At 39.9% G+C, this 26950-nt stretch overlaps 1 protein-coding gene across 1 annotated transcript; it reads right to left on the bottom strand.

Annotated features, from left to right (window-relative positions):
• Positions 1–5229: 5229 nt before the first annotated feature.
• Positions 5230–26925, bottom strand: ZNF483 (zinc finger protein 483). Its single transcript, XM_015068640.3, has 6 exons — positions 26806–26925; positions 24429–24970; positions 22422–22510; positions 21368–21494; positions 20892–20987; positions 5230–17116 (listed from the first exon to the last, which is right to left on the bottom strand). The coding sequence occupies exons 2-6, from the start codon at positions 24814–24816 to the stop codon at positions 15567–15569; spliced, it is 2250 nt and encodes a 749-aa protein (XP_014924126.1). The 5' UTR covers positions 24817–24970; positions 26806–26925; the 3' UTR covers positions 5230–15566.
• Positions 26926–26950: the final 25 nt, after the last annotated feature.

A 26950-nucleotide genomic window follows, 5' to 3' on the forward strand; every position in this document is an offset into this window, starting at 1 on the left:
ACCAGCTCCACACTGCCAGCAGAGCAAAGCAGGGCTCGAACCCATGAACCATGAGATCATGACCTGACCTGAAACCAAGAGTTGGACGCTTAACAGACTGAGCCACCCAGGTGCCCTGATGGTTACTGATTTTAGTTTCTCACCTAAGAAATCTTTGCCTAGCTCAAGGTCATGAAATTTTTCTCCCATGTTTTATTCTGTAAGTTTTACAGTTTTAGCTGTTATGTTAGATCTGTGACAGCAGAGAATAGGGGATTGAGACTGACTGCAAAGAAGCAAGAGAGAATTATCTGGGGGTGATTTCAGTGTCCTGTTGGGGGTGGGTATTACATAAGGGGAGACATTTGTCAAAACTCATGAAGTGGTACATTTAAATGTGCATCTTATTGTATGTAAATTATACCTTACTACAGTTAATTTTTAAAAGGAAGAAAATATGTCCAGTACGAAAGGTAGGCTGCAAGACAGGAGCTTGCTTGCTACCAAACCGCTCCAGACTCCTGACTTATGTGCAGAGAGAAAGAAATATGATAAACAGCCAGCATAAGGCCAAAGTCTGTAAGATCTACAACCACAAGGTATGTACTTTGTGGAAAAGCCTCCTAAATGGGAATTAATATTTTCAACTTGAGACAGGATGAACACAGGTCTTCATGTTTCCCCCACTCCCATCTACTTCTCTGTCTGGAATTTATCTTGGTCCCCACTGTAAGATACATATCCCTCTTTATTTTTTCCAAGTTAGGAGCCAGTTTTTCCTACATCATTTATGGAATACTCCCATCTACCCTTCACTGATTTCAAACACATCTTTTACTGTGTTTTCTATTCATAGGTACTTGGTTCATAGCTAGACTAACCCGCTCAACTGATCTTTGTGTTTCATTATTTTGTCACTACTGGGAATAGGACTTTTTCCTATTACACTTTTTATTAGTTATTCCTATAGCTTGGGAAAGTTTTTCTTTTTTTAATGTTTATTAATTTTGAGAGAGAGTGTGTGCACATGCACAGGCAGTGGAGGGAGAGAGAGGGGGGGAGAGAGAATCCCCAATAATGTGGGGCTCAGTCTCACCGTGAGATCATGACCTGAGCCAAAATCAAGAATCGGACGCTTAATCGACTGAGCCATTCAGATGCCCCAGGGCTTGGGAAAGTTTTTAAATAATCTGTCAATCTATGCACAATTACGCATTTTTGTAATAGGGTATTACAAGAGTGCTCCTTTTTAAAATATTTTTTAAAATTTATTCATTTATTTGAGAGAGACAGAGACATGGTGAGCAGGGAAGGGGCAGAGAGAGAGGGTGAGAGAATCCCAAGCAGACTCCACGCTGCCAGTGCAGAGCCCGATGCAGGGCTCGAACCCACAAAACCATGAGATCATGACTTGAGCTGAAACCAAGAGTCAGATGCTTAACCAACTGAGCCACCAGGTGTCCCGAAAAGAGTGCTCTTTTAAATACAGTATTTCGGATTAACTCATTTAAAATCATCACTGCAGTGTTTTAGCCTGATGCTAACAGCATAATCCAGAACTGCTTCCAGGTAGCTAATTGGACTTGATATGATACAACTGATTGCACCAAAAATGTGCTTTTTTCCAGCATGTAATATGTTCTGTGAACTTGTGCATATCCCAGGAATATAATTTTTTTCAGTGAAATTTCAATAGTAAAGTGACAGACATTTCCAGATGAAGAACCAGGCAGGACATTACCACTGACAGCATATTATTAGCCCAACTGAAAAATTTTAAGATCTATAGGGCTTCTGGTTTTAAGGGAGTAAAGAATTCTGCTTTGTCCTCCGGAAAATCATCCAAAATAACATAAGGCATAACAAAAATACAAACTCCAGTGGCACCCGGGTGGCTCATTTGGTTAAGCATTCAATTCTTGATCTCAGCTCAGGCCTTGATCTCTGAGTTTTGAGTTCAGGCCCCACATTGGGCACTGCACTGGGCATGAAGCCTACTTAAAAAAAAAAAATGCAAACTCCATTTGAGAAAAATAAAGAGGAACCAGTAGGATTTTTGTAACCAATTGTTACAAAAAAGGTTAATAACAAGTGATGGCAAAGAGGTAAAAAATTGATTCTAGCAGTACTCATACATTGCTGGTAGGGATGTAAAATGGGGTGGCTGCTTTGGGAAATAGTTGAGCAGTTCTTCAAAATGCTAAACAGAATTGCCCCATGAACCATCAATGTGACTCCCAGGTATGCACCAAAGAGAACTGAAAACATATGTCAACACAAAAACTTGTACACAAATGTTCATAGCAGCATTATTCATAACAGCCCGAAGAAGAAACAAGCCAATGTCCAATATGCTATAATGTGGCATATTTATAATGGAATATTATTCAGCCATAAAAAGGAATGAAGTACTGATACATGTTACAACAGAAGATCTTGAAAACCTTAGGCTAAAGTGAAAGAAGACAGAAACAAAAGGCCATTCATTGTAGGATTCTGTTTATATGAAATGTCCAGAACAAACGGGCACATTTAGAGACAGAAAGTAGATTTAGTAGTTGTACAGATGGGACCGGGAGGAGTAGAAAGTGATGACTAATAGGTATGGAATTTATTTGGGGGGAAATAAAAATATTCTTGAATTATATAGTGGTGATAGTTGCACATCTTTGTGACTATACTAAAAACCCCTAAATTGTACACTTCAAAGAAATGAATTTTTGCAGCATTATTCACGATAGCCAAGGTATGCAAACAACCTAAGTGTTTGTATCCATATGAACAGATAAACACACACACACGCACACTAATATCCTTCAGCCATAGAAAAGGAAATTCTGTCATTTGCAACAGTATGCATGAACTGGAGGGCATTATACTAAGTGAAATAAGCCAGTCAGAACAAGACAAAATACTGTGTGGCATTACTTATATGTGAGGTCTAAAAAAAAGAAAAAAGTCAAACAATTTTAAGTTTATTTATTTATTTTAATAGAGAAAGCACAAGTCAGGGAGGGGCAAAGAGAGAGGGAGAGAGAATCCCAAGCAGCTTCTACACTGTCAGCACAGAGCCTGATGCGGGGCTTGAAGTCACAAACCATGAGATCATGACCTGAGCCAAAGTCGGACATTTAACTGACTCAGCCCCCCAGGCGCCCCGTAAGTTCTGAGAACCCAGTGTATAACATGATGAATATAGTTAATAACACTGTTATTATATAATTGAAATTTGCTAGGAGAGTACAACCTAAATGTTCCCATCAAAAACTGGTAAATATGTAAAGTGATGGATGTGCTAATTAACTCGGTGGTGGTGGGAGGAATAACTTCACAATGTATATGTACACCAAATCATCACTTTGTATGCTTTAAATATCTTACAATTACAATTTTGCTGATTTTTACTTCTATAAAGCTGAAAAAGTGAAATTTTGATGTGAATTATATCTCATTAGAGCTGTTGTAAAAAATTACACACATGTAACTGCAAACAATATTACATGAAGACACATGTTGTTTACAGGAACTTTTGTTGTCAGCACAGAAAATAAGGCACACCTGCATTTTTTTAAAAATGTTTTTATTAAAAATTTTTTTAATGTTTATTTTTGAGAGATAGTGTGAATGGGTAAGGGGCAGAGAGAGAGGGAGACACAGAATCTGAAGCAGGCTCCAGGCTCTGAGCTGTCAGCACAGAGCCTGATGCAGGGCCCGAACTGATGAACTGTGAGATCATGCTGGGGAGGGGCAGAGAGAGGAAGAGAATCCCAAGCAGGCTCCATGCTGTCAGCACAGAGCCCAATGTGGGGTGGATCTCACCAGCTGTAAATGACCTGAGCTGAAATCAAGAGTCTGATGCTTAACTGACTGAGCCACCCAGGCGCCCCAATGCCTGCATTCTTTCAAAGGGTACTGATGAGACCTATAAAGATTTGGGAAGCGAAGGCATCAGGTTCTCTGGAAGTGAGGAGGCAACTGGGGGCTAAAATGAAAGCTAGTGCTTAAAAATATGTGTAAGGAGCAGTTCAAGCTCACAATGCCACTCCTACCTTACATGGTAAATGATTATCCATCCCTCCATAAACCCCCCAGAAAACCAGTATGATCTCTCACCAAGTGGAACTTGAGAGGCTCTTCAGTTGGATCCCCTGGCCCTGGAGGAAGGTGGAAATGAAATGTCAGGCTGCAAACAGATTAAGTGGAAGTCTATATAAGGGGGGTGAACTCTCAACTCCCATCCCACAATGCAGCATTTCTTCTGCCTATTCCACAATAGCCAGGTGTGTAGCCCCTGGCAGAATAGCTCCTTCTCTGGAAAAACTAGGTCCTTCTGGAGAAATTACACTGCTCCAAGGATGACTAACAGACACTGACATTTGGGCAATTTCCCCGAGGCGAAACCTAAGTGAACACCCAATCATCTTTCTGTGAAGCCCACAAATTGACCTGCTGCTCCCAGGTACTCAGTTTGTAACCCAGAGACCCTGGACTTCAAGGTGTGAACACTCATCAACAGACTTTGGATTATCTCCCTGGGGGAAAGAAGGTATGTACTGGGCGGGGGTGGGGGGGGGAGCAGGAGGGTGGGCGGGGAGAATGAAAGGGTATAGTGATCAGGACAAATAGTGGCAGAAGCAATCTATGTGCTCACAATGAGGGCAAGACAATTTCCCAGCCTCCTTTGCAGTTAGTGTCATGTGACTGATTTCTGGCCAATGGGAGAGCAAGGAAGTGATTTCTAAGCTACATGTGCCCAAAGTTTCTTGGTTAGAGCATTCTTAGCACCACAATCGTCTTTTCACAAGAAAAGAAATACCAAACTGTCCCATGTGCTAAATAAGTTCCAAATAATAAGACAGTAGTATCTGGTACTATGCCCAATAGTTGTATCTGTGTTTCTCTAAAATTTAAAATATCCTGGAATCCCCTAAGAATTCTCTACAGTGACCTGGGACACGGTGGCACCCATTTGGGACCCATGTATATAATGCTCCCCATTCTGGCTTTCTCTGCTTCTGGGACCTCCAGATGGTACAGCTACAAAACACTGGAATGCAACACAATGTAGGATGCCTGCCTGGGAAATGAACGGTTATCAGTTAAGCACTTTGATCTGCTGGGCTCTCTGTGGCTAGTGCTGCTTACTCTGACTCTGTACTGTCCAATATGGTAGCTGCTGAAGGCTTCTTAGGACTCCAAGTACAGACAGTGCCACATTCTGAGGCTTAAAAAACTGAAGCAGAGTCAATGTTTTTCCATTAAACACAACTTTATTGTTTTTGTAGAACTACAATTCACTTTAACTGTTGCATCGCATAGGATGTTGTACTGTAATGCTTGTAGAGGGACGTGCATTATTTCTAGTATTACAGATAAACACTTCAATCTACACAGTTATCAACGGATTGTTTCAGTTCAGATGATTTTCTTCTATGCACTGAAAGAACATCACAATGTGTTTACTTGGGCATGTTATGTAGCTAGCACAAGTTAAAGCATACCTATGCAGACAGCACAGTTACAGTGACATCTATGCAAATCCTAACCACCAACTGAGATACTATTTTAATTATAACTTTTTTCTAGATAAAAAAATAAGGGAAAATATTTAAATTTCAAAATGAAGGCATGTTACTGAGGCAGAATTCAGTGCAATACAGAAGCTAGTACTACAACTAGTACAGGAAAGACAAAAGGGGGAGAGGGTATAGTGCACAATCGATGAATGGCCATTGCAACTTACTGCAGGCACAGCAAAATGAAGAAGCTGTTTGTTGTATACAAATGTGTTAGATACAGTAGACAATATTTAAGACAATAGCTAATATTTGTCACTTTCAGCAACAATCTAGTGAGTTTAAGTATTCTAACAGCAAAAAAAAAAAAAATTCCACAAAATTAGTTATATGAAATGAGCAATTTCCATCAAAAAAATTTAAACAGTTTTTAACAGGATTTTGAACTTGTCAACTTGGCCAGCTATGCAATAGTTGAATTCTTTAACACATACACAAGAAATCTTACATGGAGAGACGATAAAAAGAAATTATGTTAGTTATGGTAATTTAGAAATTATGAAAGACTTAAAAAGACATTTACAAAAATTGAAATTTTCAATTAACTCTCTAAACAAAGTTGTTCATAGAATACAAGAAGTTTCTAATACTATCAAAGATCAATTGATTTAAAATTCAGAAAGTTCCAAGTATTTACTTTTAGCTTTGGATGAGTCATGTACTAAGACAGTGCCCATTGAAAATCTGGTACATTCTGTCTCAAAGAACATCCAAATTTACAAAGAAATGTCAATTCATTGCCTAAAAACTCAAACTCATGACAGGTATTTTTGACATTTTTCCATCTGTCAAAGAAGAATTTCAGCTAGAGACAGAAAAACGAGTTTCTATCATAAGAATGAGACTCCAGCTATGTTAAGTCAAAAGACCAGCTGTATTAGAATTTTAAAGCAAGAGAATGATGTTTCCCTCATTGCTTTGTTCCAGTGTCTGATAACTCTTGAAAATATTTGTGTTCAGTTTTCTCAAGGAGACTCTTAAAGAGAGTCAAGAATACAGATGTTAAAATTCTTCAGTATATAATGTGCAAATGCTACAAAATTATCATTGCCAGGTTATGGAACTGGTGAGGATAATGTTTTTAATGATCTTGTGTTCTCTACCAATGTTCCTTGGTTGAGTTAGAAAAGAATTTTTACAAAGATTTCCTGTACTAGGAATTTCAATTTAAGGTTTTCTTAAAATGAAAGGAATGCTTGCCATATATTCAATAATCATGGACAAAAAGTGGCAGTGTGATTCATATTTCTCCTTAACTGAACGCTGCATGTGAATGAGCTAAATATGAAACTCCTAAGAACAGGAAAAACTTGTACCTATTTAGGTAAAATAATTTAGTTAAAATTGAAACACTTCATAATACAAATAAAAAATGACAATTGTACACATTTTTCTAACATTGGTCAATATGTAAATTTTAAATGTAATCAATAGTATTCTGTGTAAGTTGGATGCCAAAAAAGAAAAAAGCAAATGTGAAGAATGGTTTGTTGATTGGATAAAACTTAGTTTTATTTCCATTTCATGCAATTATTTTGCCAAATTTGATGTTCACAATACTGAGTGGACACAAGAGTTAGTGAATTTACTTAAATAATTTTCAAAATGATTGCTTTTGCTTCAAAATCAAATCAATTCTTCCAATAAAACAATGAGCAGTTTTGTCAATGTGGATGCAAATATCAAAGTAATGTTTTTGATATTTGATCCAGTTATTGGAAAACTTTAAGTACATTTACATTAACATCAAGATATGTTTGGAAGAACTAGGTGAATCTACTTTTCAATGCTAAGTTTTATAAATCTAAATATAGATCAAGTACTTCAAAGGAAAAATTTAGTGTATGAATTAAGATGTGCTGCAACTTTTATACAATATACAACTGGGTTTTGGAGACAATGCAAAAAATATGTCTAGTCAATTTTTACACTGGTTGTATGTTGAAATAATATGTCTCTAAAATATATTGTTCACCTCATCTGCTTTGCTTTTTAAAAGCAGCTACTATAAAATTTGAAATTACATGTGTGGCTCACATTATGCTATCGGACAGTGCTGCATGCACTAAATGAAATACCTTCCATTCAGCTCTTTAGAGCCCTCTTCTTAAATGCGAATAGTCAAAGCTCTCCAGACATTTGAGGAAAGCCTCCAATGTGAAAGAGAGAAAACAGATTAAAAGCAACTCAGAGCAAAGACAGATAATGCAGGGAGCAGAAGAACATGGAATAAAGACACTATATTAGCATCCTCAGAGAAAAGAAATTCACCCATGAAACAAAAAAGGAAAAGAGAATCAGAAAATGCACTTAGAATTATAAATGCGACAACACAAATAAAACATTCAAAACATTTAGTAGTAGAGTTGCAAGATAAAGCTAAAGAAAATTTCCAGAAAGCAAGATAAAGATCAAAGACATGAAGGAAGTGATGACAGGGAAGATGGCGGAGAAGGAAGAGCCAGGAACCCATCTGTCCACGTAGACAACAACTGTACTGGAAAAAGGTAGCTAGTGATAATTCTGGAATAGAGGAAGTCTATTTTAAAACTTACAGCTCCCAGGGGAACTCCTGACTGGTACACTGCAATGATTAGTGGTGGATTCTAGCCTTCAGGACAGTAGGAGCCACTCATTCTCTACTGACCAGCCCAGGGGGAGGCAGCTGTGGAGACGAAACCCACATCTGTAGTTGGGCTTGCTGGTGCCAGAGGAAGTAATAAAAACCTCTGTCTCTAAATGTCGGAGTTCTGGGTTCGGACTGTGGGTGGCCGCTTCTGATCATGAAGGAAGAGCACAGAAGCCAACTACCATTCTTCCAACCCCCACTGGCTCAAGTAGCTTCCAGAGGATTAAGGGACAGGACCTGGGTTTTTTTTAGACATTGAGAAAAAATTTGATATATGGGAGAATTTAGAATACCATGGACTCCTCCCAGGGAAATACAGAGTCAGAAGAGAGCTGAGAAAAGTTTAAGCATTCACAGACTGATCCCCAGCACAGAGACATGCTAAAACAATAAAAAAGACAACTCTGAAAAGAGGGAAAGCCTGATTTCCAGAGCTAACCGTACTGTAAGATTCAAATGCTGAGTTTTCGACAACAACCAAAAAATCACAAGGCATACAAAGAGACAAAAAAGTATGACCCATTCAAAGGAATAAAATAAATCAACAGAAAATGTACCTTGGAAAGCCCAGAGGTCACACTTGCCAGACAAGACCTTTAAAACAATGGTCTTAAAGATGCTTTGAGAGCTAAAGGAAGGTTCTGATGAGGTTGGCAAATCCAGTGAGAAAAATGAAGATTCTTCAAAGAGAAAAAACTAGGGATTATGCATCCATTAATTACTACTTTAGAGGAATGCTCTCCTTGGTCTCATTTTATATGGGACATCTTGACAAACATCTTGAATACCAATGGCAAAAAAACCCCAGAAAAGCTGCAGATATTTAGCAAGGCTTGTAGATTATCAGAACCACTCTGTAGGGGTAGAGACCTGAAGACTCTAACCTGGAAGGACCTCTCAACCTTAGAACCTATGAGAGAAAGAGCCCAGCAGAGAGATCTCACCAATGTTCTCAGGGTAGGAAATATTTTGCTAGTAATTTGCAACTTACTAAGCATCAGATTAACTCAGGAGAGACATTTCACAAGTGCCCTGGTTTGGGGAAAAGATCCCTTACATCAGATCATAGAGACATCCATATTTCCACAGAAAGGAGAGACCCTATGAACGTGCTATCCTGTATAGACAATAATTTGACAGTGTATTTCCAGAATCTTAAAATTTTTGTCTCTCTTTGCATCAAGCTGTTCCACAACGGAAAAACAATTCTGAGGAAAACACAAAACAAAAAAAACAGCAAAAACAGAAGTTCTCTATCAGCAAACACATGCACACATGAAGAACCTCTACTGGTTCCCCACTGCCCTGGTAACAAAACACAAACTCCTCACCAGGGCTGGAAAGAAAGGTCTTTACAATGCAGGGCCTGCACCGTGGCAGCAAGGAACACAATGGACTCCTATCCCCAAGCATCAGAGCCACCTTTCCTGGGTGTTCCCACGTGCTATGTTTACATTTCATTTTTAGCAATGAACACAGTTCATTTTCGCTGTTAAATGCAACCATACTGTGACCTGCATCCTACCTGCCCTCCAACACACATCAGTCTTACACATAAGACTGGATTTCTGCAGGAATATTCTGGGGAATATTCATTCATCTCATCTCTTAAAGTGCACTGTATATATGAAGCCTTAATAAACGTAGCATTTGTGAAAACGAACCTAGGCATATCTCACTTAATTGTGCTTCACAGATTGTGGTGTTTTTTGTTTTCACAGACTGAATGATGATCTGTGGCAACCTGTGTTGAGCACGTCTACCAGCACCATTTTTCAAACAGCATTTGCTCGTTTTAGGTGTCTCATTTTGGGAATTCTCACAAAATTTTAAACCTTCCCATTATTATTATAGCTGTTATGGTAAACTATGATCAGTGATCTTCAATGTTACTCATGTAATTGTCTTGGGGTGCCAAGAACCACACCCACGTAAGACAACGAACACCAACGATAAACGCTGTGCATGTTTCTGACTGCTCCATCGACCCTCTGTCCCCATCTCCCTGTCTTCTGGCCTCATTATTCCCTGAGACATGATACTCAAATTAGGCCAATTAATAACCCTCCAGTGGCCTCGAAGTGCTCAAGTGAAAGAGTCACACATTTCTCACTTTCCATCAAAAGCTAGAAATGATTAAGCTTAATAAGGCAGGCATGTTGAAAGCTGATAGGCCAAAAGCTAGGCCTCTTGCCCCAGTTAGCCAAGTTATGAACGCAAAGGAAACGTTTTTTGAAGGAAATTAAAAGCAGCGCTCCCATAAGTACATGAATAAGAAAGCAAGGCAGCCTTACTGCTGATATGAAGATCAAACCAATAACATTCCTTTAAGCCAAAGCCTAATCCAGAGCAAGACTCTAACTCCCCTCAATTCTCTGAAAGCTGAGAGAAGCGAGGAAGCTGCAGAAAGAAAAGTCTGAAGCTAGCAGGGACTGGTTCATGAGGTTTAAGGAAAGAAGCTGTCTCCTTAACAGCAAGCGAAGCAGCACATGCTGATGGGGAACCTGCAGGAAGTTATCCAGGAGATCTAGCAAGACAATTTAATGAAGGCGGCTACATTAAACAAACGATTTTCAATACAGACCAAACAGTCTTATAAGAAAACGCCACCTAGGATTTTCATAACTAGAGAGAAGTCAGTGCCTGGCTCAAGGGAAAGGCTAACTCTCATTTGGTGACTAATGCAGCTGGTGACTGCAAGTTGAAACCAATGCTCATTTACCATTCCAAAAATCCTAGGGCCCTTAAGAATCACACTAAATCTTCTCTGCCTGTGCTCTATACATGAAACAACAAAACCTGGATTGCAACACAACTGTTTACAAGATGGTTTTGTTTTGTTTTTTTTGTGAGCGAGACAGCATGCGCGTGCAAGCGGGGGCAGGGCCATGGGAGAGGGAGAGAGAATTCCAAACAGGCTCCCTACTGTCTGCACAGAGCCCCATGTGAGGCTCAATCCCATAACCTTGAGATCATGACCTGAGCTGAAATCAAGAGTCGGATGCTTAACCGACTGAGCCACCCAGGCACCCCTACCACATGGTTTTTACTCAATTTTCTAAGTCCACTATTGAGATCTGCTCACAACTTCAAAGTATTACTGCTCAAAGACAATTTACCTGGTCACCCAAGAGCTCTCACGAAGATGTATAAGACTTGTTTTTATCACTGCTAACAGTATTACTCTGCAGCCCCTGGATCAAGGACTAATTTCAACTTCCAGGTCTTATTATTTATTTAACAAACACGTTTTGTAAGGCTATAGCTGCCACAGATAGTGATTCCTCTGATGGACCTTGGCAAAGTAAATGGAAAACCTTCTGGAATGGATCACCATTCTAGATGCCATTAAGAACATCTGCTTAGAACTAGGGACTCTATTTTATACCACTAACAATAGCCAAAATGGTGGAAACAACCCAAATGTCCGTGGATGGATGAATGAACAAAATATGGTACATCCGTACAATGGAACATCATTCAGCCTTGAGAAGTAATGGAATTTTGACACATGCTGTATCATGAACCTTAAAAACATTATGCTAAGTGTAAGAAATCAGACACAAAAAGACAAATATTCAAATTCAGAGAGACAGCAAGTAAAACAGTGGTCACCAGGGGCTGTGGGCAGGACAGAATGAGGAGTAACTATAATAAGTGTCCATTTAGGATGACAGAAAAGTTCTGGAGATAGACAGTCATGAAGATTACACAACAATGCAAATGTACTTCATGCCACCGAATCGTACTCCCAACAAGGGCTAAAAGGCTCAACTTTATGTTCTGTGTATTTTACCACACTAAAAACTAATTCAAAAATAAGTAAATAAAAGTAGACTCACTGACAGGAGAAGCTTTTATCTTGTCCTGTGAGCTGAAAAAAGTTTCTTCAACAGAAACTCCGTAAGAAGAAACATTTTTAAAAGCAAGATCTGCATTTTAAATTAGAATGTGTTAAAGGGCTGATTTTAATACCCATCAATGTATATAAAAAGCATAAAGTCAAATACTGGTTAATAAAAACAAATCTATAAGGAATCAAAAAAAGTTTAAAATCTCTTGATGAGCTGATAGGGCATAAAAATGAATTTAAGAACTTGGATGATGGCCCAGATCAAATATCCTTTAGGCAATTACACAGAAGTAGTTACTGAAAGCAAGCTTTTGATAAATACCATGCAGCAGGGTTTGAGGTTACTCTCTGTGGCTAGTACCTGGTATTTAGAGAGTTCATACTGGAGAGAAGACTTTTACGTAGACTAAAAACCATGACAACTCAATAAGGCAATTTTTTAAATGGAAAAAAAAAACACTTGAATAAATATTTTCCCAAAGATTTATAAATAGTTAAAGAGCGCATGACAAGACTCTCACCATCATTAGCCACCAGGGAAATGCAAATTAAAACCACAAAGAGATACCATTTCAAATACCTAGGAGGGCTCTCATAAAAACAGATAATATAACCAGGGTTAGTGAGGATGTAGAGACACCTGACAGACTCAAGGCTTCAGCTGCCTCATCAGTTAGAAATTATTATTCAGACTCTGTCAATGAAATTCTTAAGAAATAATCCACTAATATCTACACACTCTATTCCTTTGAGGTGTAATTTTACAATGAAAACTTAACTGAAGAGTCACTCTGTATGATTTTTACATTCTTTTCCTGAATTTTTCTGTCAATGGAATCTCTTTAGATTTTAGGATCTGTATTTCCCAGATTGTATGGGACCATACAGTGCTGCTCAGAAAGCAACATGATGTACTCGCTTGAGAAGACAATTTGGCAATTTCTTAAAAAGTTAAACAAAAATTTACCAGATGAGTCAGCCACTCAGGCATCTACCTAAGAAAAATGAAGACATGTCTACACAAAGACTTATACATCAATGTTCAAAGCAGCATTCTTTTTAACAGCCAAAAATTGTAAACAACCCAAATGTCCTTCAACTGGTGAATGGACAAAATAGGGTATACCCATAAAATAGGGTATTATTTAACAATAAAAATAACGGACTGATACACTATAATATGAAATTAGGAACACGTTAATGAAAAACAAAAGACCACATATGACCCCATTTGTATAAAATGTCCAGAAAAGGCAACTCTACGGACAGCGTAAACTGATTAGTGGTTGCCTGGGACTAAGAGTAGGCATAGGGATTAACTGTAAACAGGCACGAGGGATCTGAGGTTATAAAATGTTCTAAAAATGGATTACGGTGATGACTGCACAACTCAGTGAATCTGCCAAAACTCAATTATACCCTTGAAATGACTTTTATATGTAACTTACACCCCAAAAAACTTGTTAAAAAAAACTATGTTCCAGATTCCCAACAATGGTATAAAACATCCTCTTATGAATGTTGGAGAATGTTGGTAAACATCCTGGAACAAGCCTCTTCTCAAGAATTTTAAATACTTCCCTTCACATACTCTATCTTTTCAGAAAAAAAAACCAAACCAGGGTTTATATATGTTCACAAAAAACACTGAGACCAGATTGAATGATTCTCATAAACCATATTCCTTTCATGGCTAGAATGTCTCTGGTTGGTCCACTGAGCAATTAACTATGCAGATCAATTGACCACTCAGCAGTATCTGAACTACAAGCTTTGGGGTGGGGAGAGTTGGGGTACAAGGAAGAAACCAACAGTATAATCCAGAGGTAGCACTGCAAACCCACACCTATTAAATCACAGCAAATATTGCTGAGTCTCCAGTAAGCATGAAAGTTCTTCTTCCATAAGCCAAAAGTTTTCTGGTTTCATTCTCTTTCATATAACAGCTGCCTCAAACTTCAACTTGAGGAACTTTTTAGTACCACTGTTGAATCAGTAGGGCACCTCCAGAACCCTATCACCTGAGACGTAACCCAAATGGACTCAGGGCTCTAGTTCCTTTTTCAGTTAGAAATTGTTATTCACACTCCACCAATGAGATTTCTAAGTAACAATCCACTAGTATCTGCACACTCTATTCCTTTCAGGTCCAGTTTCAACAAGAAAATGTAACTGAAAAGTTTTTTTTTTTTGATTTCTACATTCTTTTCCTGAATATCCGTATCAATAGAGTCTCTTTAGATTTTAGGATCTGCATTCTCCAGATGGCAGAGGATCATAGTATCAAGTTCCTATAGTGGGTAAGTCAGGTCCTATAAACGAGAGAACTTGGCAAGTAGAAGAGTGGATTCCCCATGTAAAGGCAGCAGGCACCACACCAAACCAGCTGACTACTCCACTGAAATATGGGCCAGTGTGGTCACCCCTTGCAATTTTTCAAGGCAAGCCTTTATTTTTTTAAATATGAAATCTAATTTTTAAATGGTGACAACTCCACCAACACACATACACACACCCCTTATCGTGCAGACTAACGAAACCATATCAAATGGCCCATTCTTAGCTTGTGACCTTTGCCATACACAATGTTTGCACTCCAATTACAAGGAGCTATACTTACTATAAGCAAACTTTTAAAAAAATATAATTCTATTTTGCAAAAGACAATCCATCCAGAATAGCTCTGCTTTCAGCACCCATTTCTTCCCCTACCACCCCCCTCCCCAGCCCCCAACCTATTTTCCGAGGACTGGTACTCTCATGGCTGAGATGGCTCCCACGCATGCCCTCTAGATTCCTAAGCCCCTTACTCAAAGTCCAGAGGAAAAAACAGGTTGGGATACTTTGTCCAATTAAAATGCTCCCTGAAAACACACCTGCGTGAGCTTCACTGACTTGTTCCTGCTGACAGTCTAGGGATTTGGCATCAAGTATTCCAAGAGTATACTTCGTTCTCACTATGCTAGAAGCTCAGGCTCTTGAGTAATTTCCTACCACAGAAACTTGAAAATTCCAACGAGCCAAGTGTTTAGCTTATTCCCACAGCTTCAGAGAGGATCAGAGGTAAACTCAGAAATCATGAGCCTCAGCCACTTCATTGTACCAGTAAAGAAACTCAAATTTAGAAAGGGCAAATGACATGCCCCAAGGTGATATAGCGAGGTGGTTGGCAAACTGGAACAGAATTCTACCAGTTCTTGCTAGAAGCTAAGAGAAACCTCTTGAAGAGAAATGGTTAAGTGGGTCTTGTGCACCGCTTCTTGCTTTTTAAATCTGCGTTTGGCCTTTTAGAATCATTGCCCATCTCGCCTGCGTTCTTCACTTTCAATGTGACTTTGCCAACCCAAATTAGGATTTGCCAAAGAAGCGTGCATGGGAGAAAGTGTTTTTCCTAGCTGCCAACCCATCAAAGTTGTGGCTGCAGATCAAGGCTGTGGTAGTTTACACCCCAGGTTTTTAATAAGGGACAATTTGGTGAGATTCCACCACCCCCACCCCCCACCCACACCCCCTTACAGTATTTCAAGAACTACTCTCCAGAGTGAAATCCCCGATGTCTGATGAGGCCTGAGTTACTCTTAAATGTCTTTTCACATTCGTTACATTCATATTCTCTCCTTCCGGTATGAATTTTTAGGTGTTCTACCAGGATTGAGCTGCGGCTGAAGGTTGCTCCACAGTAGTTACATTCATAGGGCTTCTCTCCAGTATGAATTCGATGATGTTCATTGAGAGATGAACTCTGACTGAACGATTTTCCACACTCTTTACATTTATAAGGTTTTACACCAGTATGAATTCTCTGATGACGACTGAGGAGCGAATGGGTAGGGAAGGCTTTCTCACACTGGGTACACTTGTAGGGTTTTTCTCCCGAATGAAGCCTCTGGTGATAAATGACAGATGTAAAATGGCTGAAAGTCATCCCACAGTCATTACACAAATAGGGTTTTTCTCCAGTGTGGATTCTCTGATGTCGAGTAAGGCAAGAATTCTGTCTAAAGGCTTTTCCACATTCACCACATTTATAGGGTTTCTCTCCAGTATGAATCCTCTGATGTTTGGAAAGGGATGAGCTGTGACTGAAGGACTTTCCACAATTGTTACACGTGTAGGGTTTTTCTCCAGTATGAATTCGCTGATGTTGAATAAGAGATGAACTGTCACTGAAGGGTCTCCCACATTCTTTACATTTGTAGGGTTTTTCTCCAGTATGAACTCTCTGATGTTTAATGAGGTGGGCACTCAGGGTGAAAGCTTTTCCACAATCATCACATTTGTAGGGTTTCTCTCCACTATGAGTTCTGTGATGTGGCGTGAGGGATGAACTGTCACTGAAAGCTTTTCCGCATTCATTGCACATATAGGGTTTTTCCCCTGTGTGAATTCTCCTATGTTTGGTCAGGGAGGCACTATAGCCGAAGGCTTTTCCACATTTGCTACATTTGTGGGTCTTCTCTCCCATCTCAGCTCCCTCATCTTTATCTGAGGATGCATCTTGATGTAGATTTTTCCAACATTTTTCACATATAGTGCAGTTTCTTCTCTTAGTAAGGGACAAGCTTCGTGTAAAGGCTATCCCACAGTTACTGCATTTCTGGGCCTTCCTCCCCAAATTCCTCCCCATTTTCTGATGTTTCTGATGTTCAGTAAGAGATGAAGAGTGACCTAGGGCTTTCCTGCCTTCGTTACATTTCCGTGGCTTTTCTCCAGTGTGTTCTTTGCGGTTCATAAGGTCTGAATGAAAACTGAAGGGTTTCTTGCATTCATTATACTTCCGAGATTTCTTCCTTAAGTAGACTCTCAGATGTTTAATTATGTCCGAGGTTTGTTTGAAATTACTTCCAAAGGGGCTCTTATCTGGGTCAAATTCCTCACCCTTACTGCCTCTCCCATGAGTTTTCTTTTGTGTGACTGCGCCTTGTGAATATTCCTTACTACTACGCTTCCGGGATTCTCCCATTAAGCCATGATCCCCACCCATTAGGCATCTTTCTATTATTTTATTTAAAGTTGATTCATCCAGGAGAGCATCTTGATTTCGAAAGGATTCCTTCAATTCACCTCTAGGTTCACACTCTAAAAGACATAATAAATAGGGTATGTCCTGTTGCAGTAAAGGGAGCTATCATATTTGGGACTGAAACAGGAATACAGATAAATAGTAAGGACTATGAACAGTAGGTACGTGGCTTGGACAGTTCTCAGAATCTTACAAAACAGAGAAGAGAAAAGTAATATAGGAAAACTAGGTAAATATAGGGATTAGGAAAAATATTGAGGAAAATGAAGAATTTATGCTTTATAGTTAAAATAAAGATGCATGTTCTCACCCTCATTTCAAATTTCTGTAATATGTTCAAACTCACTCTCTCTACAATCTACCCTTTTTCCAAATAATGACGACAGTGCAAACATTTATTGAATACTTAGTAAATGCCAGGTCCCACATCCGGCACTTGTATTTCACTTAATCTACACAGCAACCCTATAAAGTAGGTCCTGTCATTATCCCTATTTTGTGGATGTGACAGCCTGGGCACATGGACTGTAAGGAGCTTACCCAAAGTCACATGTAAGTGGCAGATTTTAATCTAGTCTGGCACCAAAGCCCATAATTTATTTTTAACCATTTTATTTATTTTTTAATGTTTATCAAAGCCTATATTTTTGATCCCTATACTACACTGCTTCTCAAAGCAGCCAAATAGCACTAAGTTTATAGAAAATGTTAATCACATCACAGACATGTAACATCAACTACACTAGACTTTCACACGTTACCCCAGTCTGGCCCTATCAATCTTATGGATACACTCTACTCAGGCATCCATTCTCTGTCCCTACACACTATGGTGGTGTTCTCAATCCTATTCTCTCAGTCTTTGTACTACCTGAAATGCAATCCCAAGCATTCACTATTCACTATTCAACTATTCACTATTACAAACACATAAATTTGACAGGGCCTAGGGTTCAAGTCCCACAATCTCCACAGCCTTCTCTAATACTATATTCTATTTACACCCTTCTCAGAACTTTGAATTCATTTACTAGCCATCATCATTCAACTTGGCTCTTAATCATAAGATCACACTGTCACTTTCGTAAAACTATTATTATTTTAATGTTTATTTATTTTGAGAGAGAGGGTGAGCACGAGTGGGAGAGGGGCAGAGAGAGCGAGAGAGAGAGAGAGAGAGAGAGAGAGAGAGAGAGAGAGAGGGAGGATTCCCAAGCCGGGCACAGGGCTCAAATTCAAAAACCATGAGATCACGACCTAAGCCAAAACCAAGTCAGACACTTAACCAATGGAGCCACCCACATACCCCTCATGAAACTATTTTTCAAAGCACTAACTATAAAATACAAAAATTCTATTACCCAGAAGCTAACCATTGTTAAAAATTCTGTGTATTTTTTAAAGACACTTTTCTCTATATTTTAGAATAAATCTTTTGTATACATTTAAAAGTAAAACCATGTATAACATGGCGTTACTTTTTTCATTCATAATTCCTTCCCATCTCATGGATAATGCTTCGTAAGAATAATTTGAATCAGTAGTAATTCATCGTTTAGATGCATTATAGTTGAGACATTCCCATACTGAATGTTTATCAAATGATTAATATATATTCAGAAAACAGTCATAAAAGTGGAGTTATGGAACCAAGGGTAGAAAAGTTTTACCACCATATGAAAGATGATGAACACAAGTATTTGAGTCCTCCTCTCTGGTCAAATGATCTTTCTTTAAATCTTTACAAATTTGATGGATAATAAGTAGATCTGCTGCTTTAAATGTATATTTCATTGTTGACCAGTGACTGGGAAAATTTTTTCAAATTTGCAGGTATTTAAATTTTAGTTTTGTCAGTTATTTTTAATTTTGTCAGCTATCTGCTCAAGTTCTTCACCCATTTTTCGAACAAATTCAGCATTAGAAAAATCAGTTCCTTGCTGATTTACTTAAGTATTTTATGAATTATAACTACTGACTCTGCTTTGTCCGTCATCTCCAGTCTGTTGTAAATAACTTTTTAAACAAGGTGTACATCTACATGATGGTTCTGGGGTGGAGAGGTACATATTTATATCATTTATATTAAACATAATATTCTTTATTTGTGTATCTATACTGAAAAGAGCCAACAGGTTGACTTTGGTTAAGATGGAATAGAGATGGGGCGCCTGGGTGATTTAGTTGGTTAAGCGTAGGACTTCGGCTCAGGTCATGATCTCATAGTTCGTGGGTTTGAGCCCCGTGTCAGGCTCTGTGCTAACAGCTTGGAGCCTGGAGCCTCCTTTGGATTCTGTGTCTCCCTCTCTCTCTGTCCCTCCCATGCTCACGCTCTGTCTCTCTCAAAATTAAATAAAAATATTAAAAATAAAATAAAATTTAAGAAGATGGAATAGAGCTAAGGGGCACCTGGGTAGCTCAGTCAGTTAAGCATCCAATTCTTGATTTTGGCTCAGGTCACTATCTCATGGTTTTGTGAGTCCAAGCCTGTCAGGCTCTGTGCTGACCCTGCAGAGCCTCCTTGGAATTCTCTCTCTCTCTGCCCCTCCCCACCTTTCTCTGTCTCTCTCAAAATAAATAAACTTAAATTATATAAAATAAAAGGTGGAACAGAGCTAAGTGAAATTATTTAATATAAAAAAGTATTGTAATAAATTATTTTTAAATGTAAATTTAATACATTTATTGTTAAATATAAAGGAAGGATAAAGAAAAAAAATGTAATCCCTCAAAGATAACCAGGGTGAACATGAAAGCTCTCCACACATTAAAAAAATCTATCTATAGCTATATATTTAATACCTGTACATGTAACATTTTTTTGCTTTTAACAAAGATGAGATTATACTCTACATATTGTCCATTGGATGAATTCCTACTTTTCCTTCTAGATTCAACTTAAACGTGAAAAAAGCTGTCGCTCCTGTATTTCCCACTGTTCCTTACACATGCATTATTATAGTACACATCCCATTACTAACACCTTTTGTTCTGATACCCATATTATAGCATCCACACAGATGCACTTCGCAGATCTCCAACTCTGGGACACTTACTTACCAGTCCCTGCAGCTGCCCTGAATATCCACCACCACATTCATGCCAAGGCCACTTTCCCATAAGCTGCTCCCAGTCCATGGCAAGTACAGCAGGGACACTTGGGCAAGTCCATTTCTTGTGAGACTCAGGAATCTGACGGGCAGGTGATTCCAGTTTTTGGCCTTGCCAGAGCTTTTTTAAGTTTATTTGTTTGTTTATTAATTTATTTATTTTGAGGGAGAGCACAAGTGGGGCAAGAGCAGAGAGAGAGAGGGAAAGAGAGTCCCAAGCAGGCTCCGTGCTGTCAGCACAGAGTCCAATGCGGGACTCGAAATCACAAACAGTGAAATCAGGACCTGCGCCAAAATCAAGAGGTGGACGCTCAACTAAGTGAGCCACCCAGGCGCCCCCTTGCCAAAACTTTCTTAAGCAGCACTGCAGTCTAAGATACTTCCTACCCAACCTTTCTCCCTTCCCTCTCTCACTCACAGACGTTACAGTCACACTATGCTCTTGAAAGCTCCTCTAGCCTCTTCCAATAATCCCCATTTTCCTTCACTGAAATTCTCCCCAGTAAGTCTCTGGCATAGCTGATCGTGTCTTGGCATCCACTTCTCAGAGGACCTACACCAACAGTCTCCTCACTAAAATGAATATTCCAGGAAGGCAAGGGGTATATTCTAATCACCTTTCCATTTTAGCATCCAGCCCACCCAACATTTCAAAAGCTCTTCACAAATGACTTGGCTAAACAACCGTTTTAATTTCTTTATCTGCTTTTCACCAACTCACCTGGTCTGGAGCCTTTTGAGACTTCTTTTTCCAGCAGCCATGGCAGTTCAACCCACTTAAGCTGGGAAATCAAATCTAATTTGGAAACTGCAAAGCCTGCTCATAGAGAAAAGAATACCAAATGACTGTTTTCTGCATAGAACAAAAATGTTCCAACATTCACACACAGCCTCTGGTTCTCTAGGGAAGAGAAGCTTTCACATACAGACATCAACACTGGAATATGAGGAGGAAACCAAGGAAGGTATGCCCCTTGATGACAGCACAGTGATACTCAACATTTCCAGTTCAATAAAGCAGAACTCTTTTTTTTGGAGAAAACATTGCAGAAAAGTACATTTTCAGAACACACTTTTAGGATCAGTCATGGTCAACCCTGCATGCCCAGCCAAAACAGTTAATAGCATTTACCTTTCAATAATAGTGAACAAAAAGATACACAGCTTGTATGTTAGATCATGAAGAGATATCTTTACCCAAAAATTCTAGGTTCCTAAAGTTCTCCAGTAGCACTTCCTTAAAGAGCTCCTTTTGAAAAGGCTCCAGTTTTCTCCACTCTCCTCTGGAAAAGTTCACAGCCACATCCTTGAATGTTATGGACTCCTAATGAACACACAAAACACAGTCTTTTTGCATCGGCTTAACATTCACAGGTCCTAGGGATTAAGAACTGGGTATACTTTTGGGAGCTATTATGAGTCTATTTTAGCGGTATTATTTACTATTGTGAATAAGAATTTTTTTCTAACCAGTAATTATTGGTCTATAGAAAGCTTATCGACTTGTAACCAGCCACTTTTCTCAACTCTTACGAGTTTTAGTACTTATTCAGTTGATACTCAGAGGTTTACAAATAGACCCTGTCATCTGCAAATAACACGTTTGTCTCTTTCACACCAATACTTACCTCATTTCCTTTTTACCTTACTGCATTGGCTAGAATATTCAAGAAATACTCATTAACAGCAGCATGATTAGACAGCCATATCTTTTTACAGGAGAGTTGCTTTTTGTTTTCCAACACTGTTCAGCTAGAGTTTTACTGTGTTAAGAAAATATAACCCTATTTCCACTTGACTAATTTTACCAAGAATAATTGAAGAATTTTAGTAAAAATATTTTGTTGGTTTTTTTTATAATTTTTTTAAATGTTTACTTATTTTTGAGAGAGATAGAGTGCGAGCAGGGATGGGCAGAGAGAGACACACACAGAATCTGAAGCAGGCTCTAGGCTCTGAGCTGTCAGCACAGAGCCCAAGGCGGGGCTCAGACTCATGAACCATGAGATCATGACCTGAGCTGAGGTCCAATGCTTAACCGAATGAGCCACCCAGGAGCTCCACAGAGCTGTTATTTTCATTAGAGTCAGACTTGTGACAAATTCTGGTAACTGAAATAAAATAGCATCTGAAGAATGAGCTCGAAGAATATGAAGAAAAGGGAGACTGTTTTCTTTAATATTTTTATACCACTCTGTAGGAGCTCAGTAAGTATTCACTAAAGAATGAAAACCAGTGAAGGGAAGCTTACCTGGGACTCAGCACTTGGAAGGACAGAAACCATTTTATTTTCTTCAGGGTTCTCCTCTTCAGAAATAACAGACTCTTGAGAGGCTGGATCTAAGAAGGGGAGAGAAGAACACTCTGGTCTTTCAAATGTGTTCCTCAGACTAGAATTTCTTACAGGTCTCTCTGGATAAAAACGTCAGAAGAAACAGTTTTTCCCTACTCTTTAAAACAGATAAAAGCCACAGATACACTCTTAAAATCCAAGCTCTTGGGGCGCCTGGGTGGCGCAGTCGGTTAAGCGTCCGGCTTCAGCCAGGTCATGATCTCGCGGTCCGTGAGTTCGAGCCCCGCGTCAGGCTCTGGGCTGATGGCTCGGAGCCTGGAGCCTGTTTCCGATTCTGTGTCTCCCTCTCTCTCTGCCCCTCCCCCGTTCATGCTCTGTCTCTCTCTGTCCAAAAAATAAATAAAAAAACGTTGAAAAAAAAAAATTAAAAAAAAAATAAATAAAATCCAAGCTCTTTCCCCTACTCCATAAAAAAGCCTTTCGATTCCTAAGCTCACAATAACTGATTTCATTCAATCCATACACCTACAGTTTTATGAATTTAAATGGTATACTAATTATTCTTTTAAAATATTCATAGGATGTTTTAAGGTAAAAAAGCATTTTGTTTTATGTGTTAATTTCTTTTCTTCACAGTCCTAGCACAATGCCTTGTAGAGTCATTTATTGAATGAGAGAACCAAGATGGTCTCAGGAACAGACCCTTCTTCTGGGGTCACCAGCAGATTCCTAAAGACTGAAATCAGGAAGCCAAACTATCAACTAAATATATTACATACCTGGCAATGTCAACAGCTCTTCTAATAAGAGAAAAGTATTTTTTAAATCATGCTTCACTTTCTTATGAAAAGAATTTTAGGCAGCTTATTGATTAGACAATCAACAGAAATTAAGAATCAGAATTATATAATCAAAGAGAAAGAAGGGACCATTTTAGGGAAACTGTTCTTACAGAAGGCTAAAGCAATCAATTCATGAACTTCTTTACTGCAGGGGCTTCCATATAGAGGCCCTAATTTTGGAGAAGCACCACACTGCAATGACAGACAAGTGAGAGGAAAGTCAGGAAACCCAAATGTTGAATATGCCTTTAGCTGTGCAAGCACAATTCAAGTCTGTGGTGGTAAATGCCACTTCTGTGGAACTCTGGGTAGAATACAAACTTGTACATATGTATTGAGAGTCTTATGGTAACTCATATGTTACACATATTTGGAACATTGTAGGATATTAGAGGAATTTTATAAAAGCTGAACCACATGCCTTCAAAGGGCTATTCACCCTAGAAGTCTTTTTATCCATATCTTACAATGATAAGTTATAATTCATAGTTTATACATTTATAAGAATGTAGGCATAAAAGTATAAGTCAGCTGTTCCTCCCTTAAGGCTGTGAACTGCATTATCCAATAGGGTAGCTGCTCACCACGTAAGGCTATTTAAATTTAAGATTCAATTCCTTATTTGCCTTCGCCACATTTCATATGTTCAATTTGAAGAGCAAAACCGTGCAGAACACATTTCCATCATTGCAGCTATCGGGCAGCCCCGTTCTGGAAACGTGCTCCTGCACCCGCTGGAGGCAGAAGTTGAGGCCTGGGCAGGATGATATGCTTGTGACTCCAAACACATTCAGATAATTTCCTTCTCTCCCATGTTCTAAGAGTCCCTCTTACTCAAGGGGAAGAGGAAAGAAATTAGTATTATGCCTTGACCTGTTTAACCCTCACAAAAGACTTAGAACAGACAGGAACCCCTTTTTTACAGATTAAAAAAAAAATGAAAGTTCAGAGAGGTTACATAGCTTGCCCAAGATTCTACAGTAAAAGGTGAGGCTGATCCAAACCGAGTCCCAACCCCAAACCTGGACTCCTATTTTAGCAATCAACTGCTTTCTTTGGAGGAGTTTACTTTCACACCTTGAGGAAATTACTCCCTCTTCCTTCCACCATCTATGATTCTCACCTTCCTTTTCTTCAAGTGTTTGGGTCAAATCCTCTATGAGGGTCACTACTTCCTCACTACTCTCAGGACGTTGTGACTTTACCCATATCCTGATCTCCCCAGGCAAAATGGTCAGGAATTGCTCAAACACCAAAAGCTCTAAAATCTGTTCTTTCGTGTGGATGTCTGGTCTCAGCCACTGAATGCAGAGCTCCCAGAGCTGATTCAGGGCTTTTCTGGGTCCAGCCACTTCTGAGTAACAAAACCACCTGAACCTCTGTCTAAAAGTCTCTGGGTCAGTCGCATCTCCTCTCCGGATAGCTTCTTGATCCCCAGGAGTATCCATTCTTAGGACCTTGTTTGGTTCACTTGAGGCCAGAGTTTGAGGGTCCGGGGAGATGGCTGTCATCTCGTCCAAGGTACTACAGTGTGCAAAACGTATCACCAGCAGGAATACAGTCCCCTTCAGACTCTAGGTGAATTAACAGTACAGTCCACCGACAGGCACTAGGGACAGCAAAATATCAAGGGTTCCAGGCATTCAGCTTATGGTCTTGCAGAAACTGTCAAGAAATAAAAGATATTAAACAGGTAAAACAATTACTTCTAAAAACATTGTTCTTGGTATCGTTCACAGACATAAACATACACAGAGGCCAGCAACAGCCCTGCCCAACTGCTACATTAAAGAGCAATTTTCTTTGTGGGGGAAAGGCTGGGGAGTTAATTTAAGGGTAATTAAAGATACCCACCAAGAAAACGGTTTCTTCAGACTAAAGACTCTTCATAAGCAAAACACATCAGAAAAGGCACACTGCTAGAAGAGAATCCAGTCACAAATTTATTCTATTCCTCCTGTCCTGTTGCAGTGAATGGCCACATATTCCCAACAGGTGTTCAACTCAGAAGCCCGATTTCGTATTTGCCTCTCAAACTTCTCACGTAATCAACAACCAAGTTCTGGCAGTTTTATTTCTTAAAAACCTCCCCATTCTACCTTTTTTTTTTTTTAATGTTTATTTATTGTTGAGACAGAACATGAATGCGGGAAGAGCAGAGAGAGAGAGGGAGACACAGAATCTGAAGCAGGCTCCAGGCTTCAGCTGTCAGCACAGAGCCTGATGTGGGGCTGGAACTCACCAACAGCAAGATCATGACTGGAGCAGAAGTCGGACCCTTAACCGACTGAGCCACCCAGGTGCCCCGATCCTACTTAAACTACAAATGTACAGGTACCTTCAATCCAGTCTCATGCTGCAGCCTAAGGATCCCTTCTAATTTGCAAAATAGGGACCTATCACTCCCCAGCTGTCTCAGGGTGAAATTCAAATGCAGAGGCCATGTATTGATGATCTAGAGACCCTGCCCTGAGAACCTCACCTCTTGAGCTCTAGCTGCCCCTGATGGATGCTGCAGCCACAAAAAAAAACAAAAAACAAAAACTATATCCCCTTTCATCCTTTGCACTAGTGCTGTTCCCTCTCCTTGGAATGCTGTCTTCTTTCTCTCCTACCAAACTTTTACTCATCCTTCAAAACGACTCCTTTCAACTGTCACCTCTTGCACAAAGGTTTCTCTGATGCCCAAGTGCTCTTTTGCACAGAGCCTATCGTGTGTTACACGCATGCTTTCATTCTGCAAATAACTGGAGATCAGGAAACTATGACAAGCGTGGAGAGATCTGGTGGGGTCCTCACCCTCAGAGAGCACCCAGGAGATGAAAATACAGTCTGAGATGTACTACATTGCGGCAAGTGAAAGCCCTCTCCTCCTATTGCAAGTATACCAATAATTCCCCCACCTCTGAGCACAGAGCCCGGCACACACGAATGCATGACGTCATTTATTCCTTCGCCAAATATTAGGCACCTACCACGTACCTGACGCCGCTCTGAGCACCTGGGGCTCTGTGGTGACTAAGACACTCGTCTAGGTCTCCAGGGAGCCTACAATAGAAGCTCCGCGAAAATGTGACGCAGGCAGGCAGAAGTTCTCAAAGGGGGTGGGGGGCGGATGAAGACGTGGTTATCACGACTGGAGGAGGAGTGCTAGTGGTACCTACCTAGCGAGTAGACCTAGGGATGCTGCTAAACATCCTGCAGTCACCGCAATGCTCCCTTCCCCCACGCACACACATAAAGGAATTTTCCCGCCGAAAAAGTCCGCGTACCCAAGTTAAGGGAGAATGGAAGCAGGGAGGGGATGGAGGAAAGCTCCGTCATTCAGGACATTGCCCACCTCTCCCAGAAGCTGCAGCATCGGGAGTGCACTGGGAGATCGCTCGGCTCCCCACCCACCCACCCACCCACCCCACCAAGGATGCACCCAACCCGGGTGCATCCTTGCAGCCGGCGACCTGGCCGCGGCCGCCAAATCAGGGGCCCGGGACAACCACTACCTGCATTAGCACCCGCAGTCAGGACCAACGCCACCGCAATGAGCTTCTAGAAGCTGGTCCTGCAGGAGCTGCGCGCGCAAGCCCGCGAAGAGCCACTGCGCCTGCGCAAGGGCGCAGAACTACGATTCCCGGAATGCGTTTGTCC

Source organism: Acinonyx jubatus, chromosome D4 (assembly GCF_027475565.1).
Source record: "Acinonyx jubatus isolate Ajub_Pintada_27869175 chromosome D4, VMU_Ajub_asm_v1.0, whole genome shotgun sequence".
NCBI lineage: Eukaryota > Metazoa > Chordata > Mammalia > Carnivora > Felidae > Acinonyx > Acinonyx jubatus.

Coding starts and splice junctions, on each gene's coding strand:
- ZNF483 (XM_015068640.3), bottom strand. CDS start 24,816: ATGACAGCCATCTCCCCGGACCCTCAAACTCTGGCCTCAAGTGAACCA. Junction 21,495..22,421: donor TTCCAAGTGCTGAGTCCCAG/GTAAGCTTCCCT, acceptor TGTGTTCATTAG/GAGTCCATAACATTCAAGGA. Junction 17,117..20,891: donor CTCAAAAGGCTCCAGACCAG/GTGAGTTGGTGA, acceptor TATGTCTTTTAG/AGTGTGAACCTAGAGGTGAA.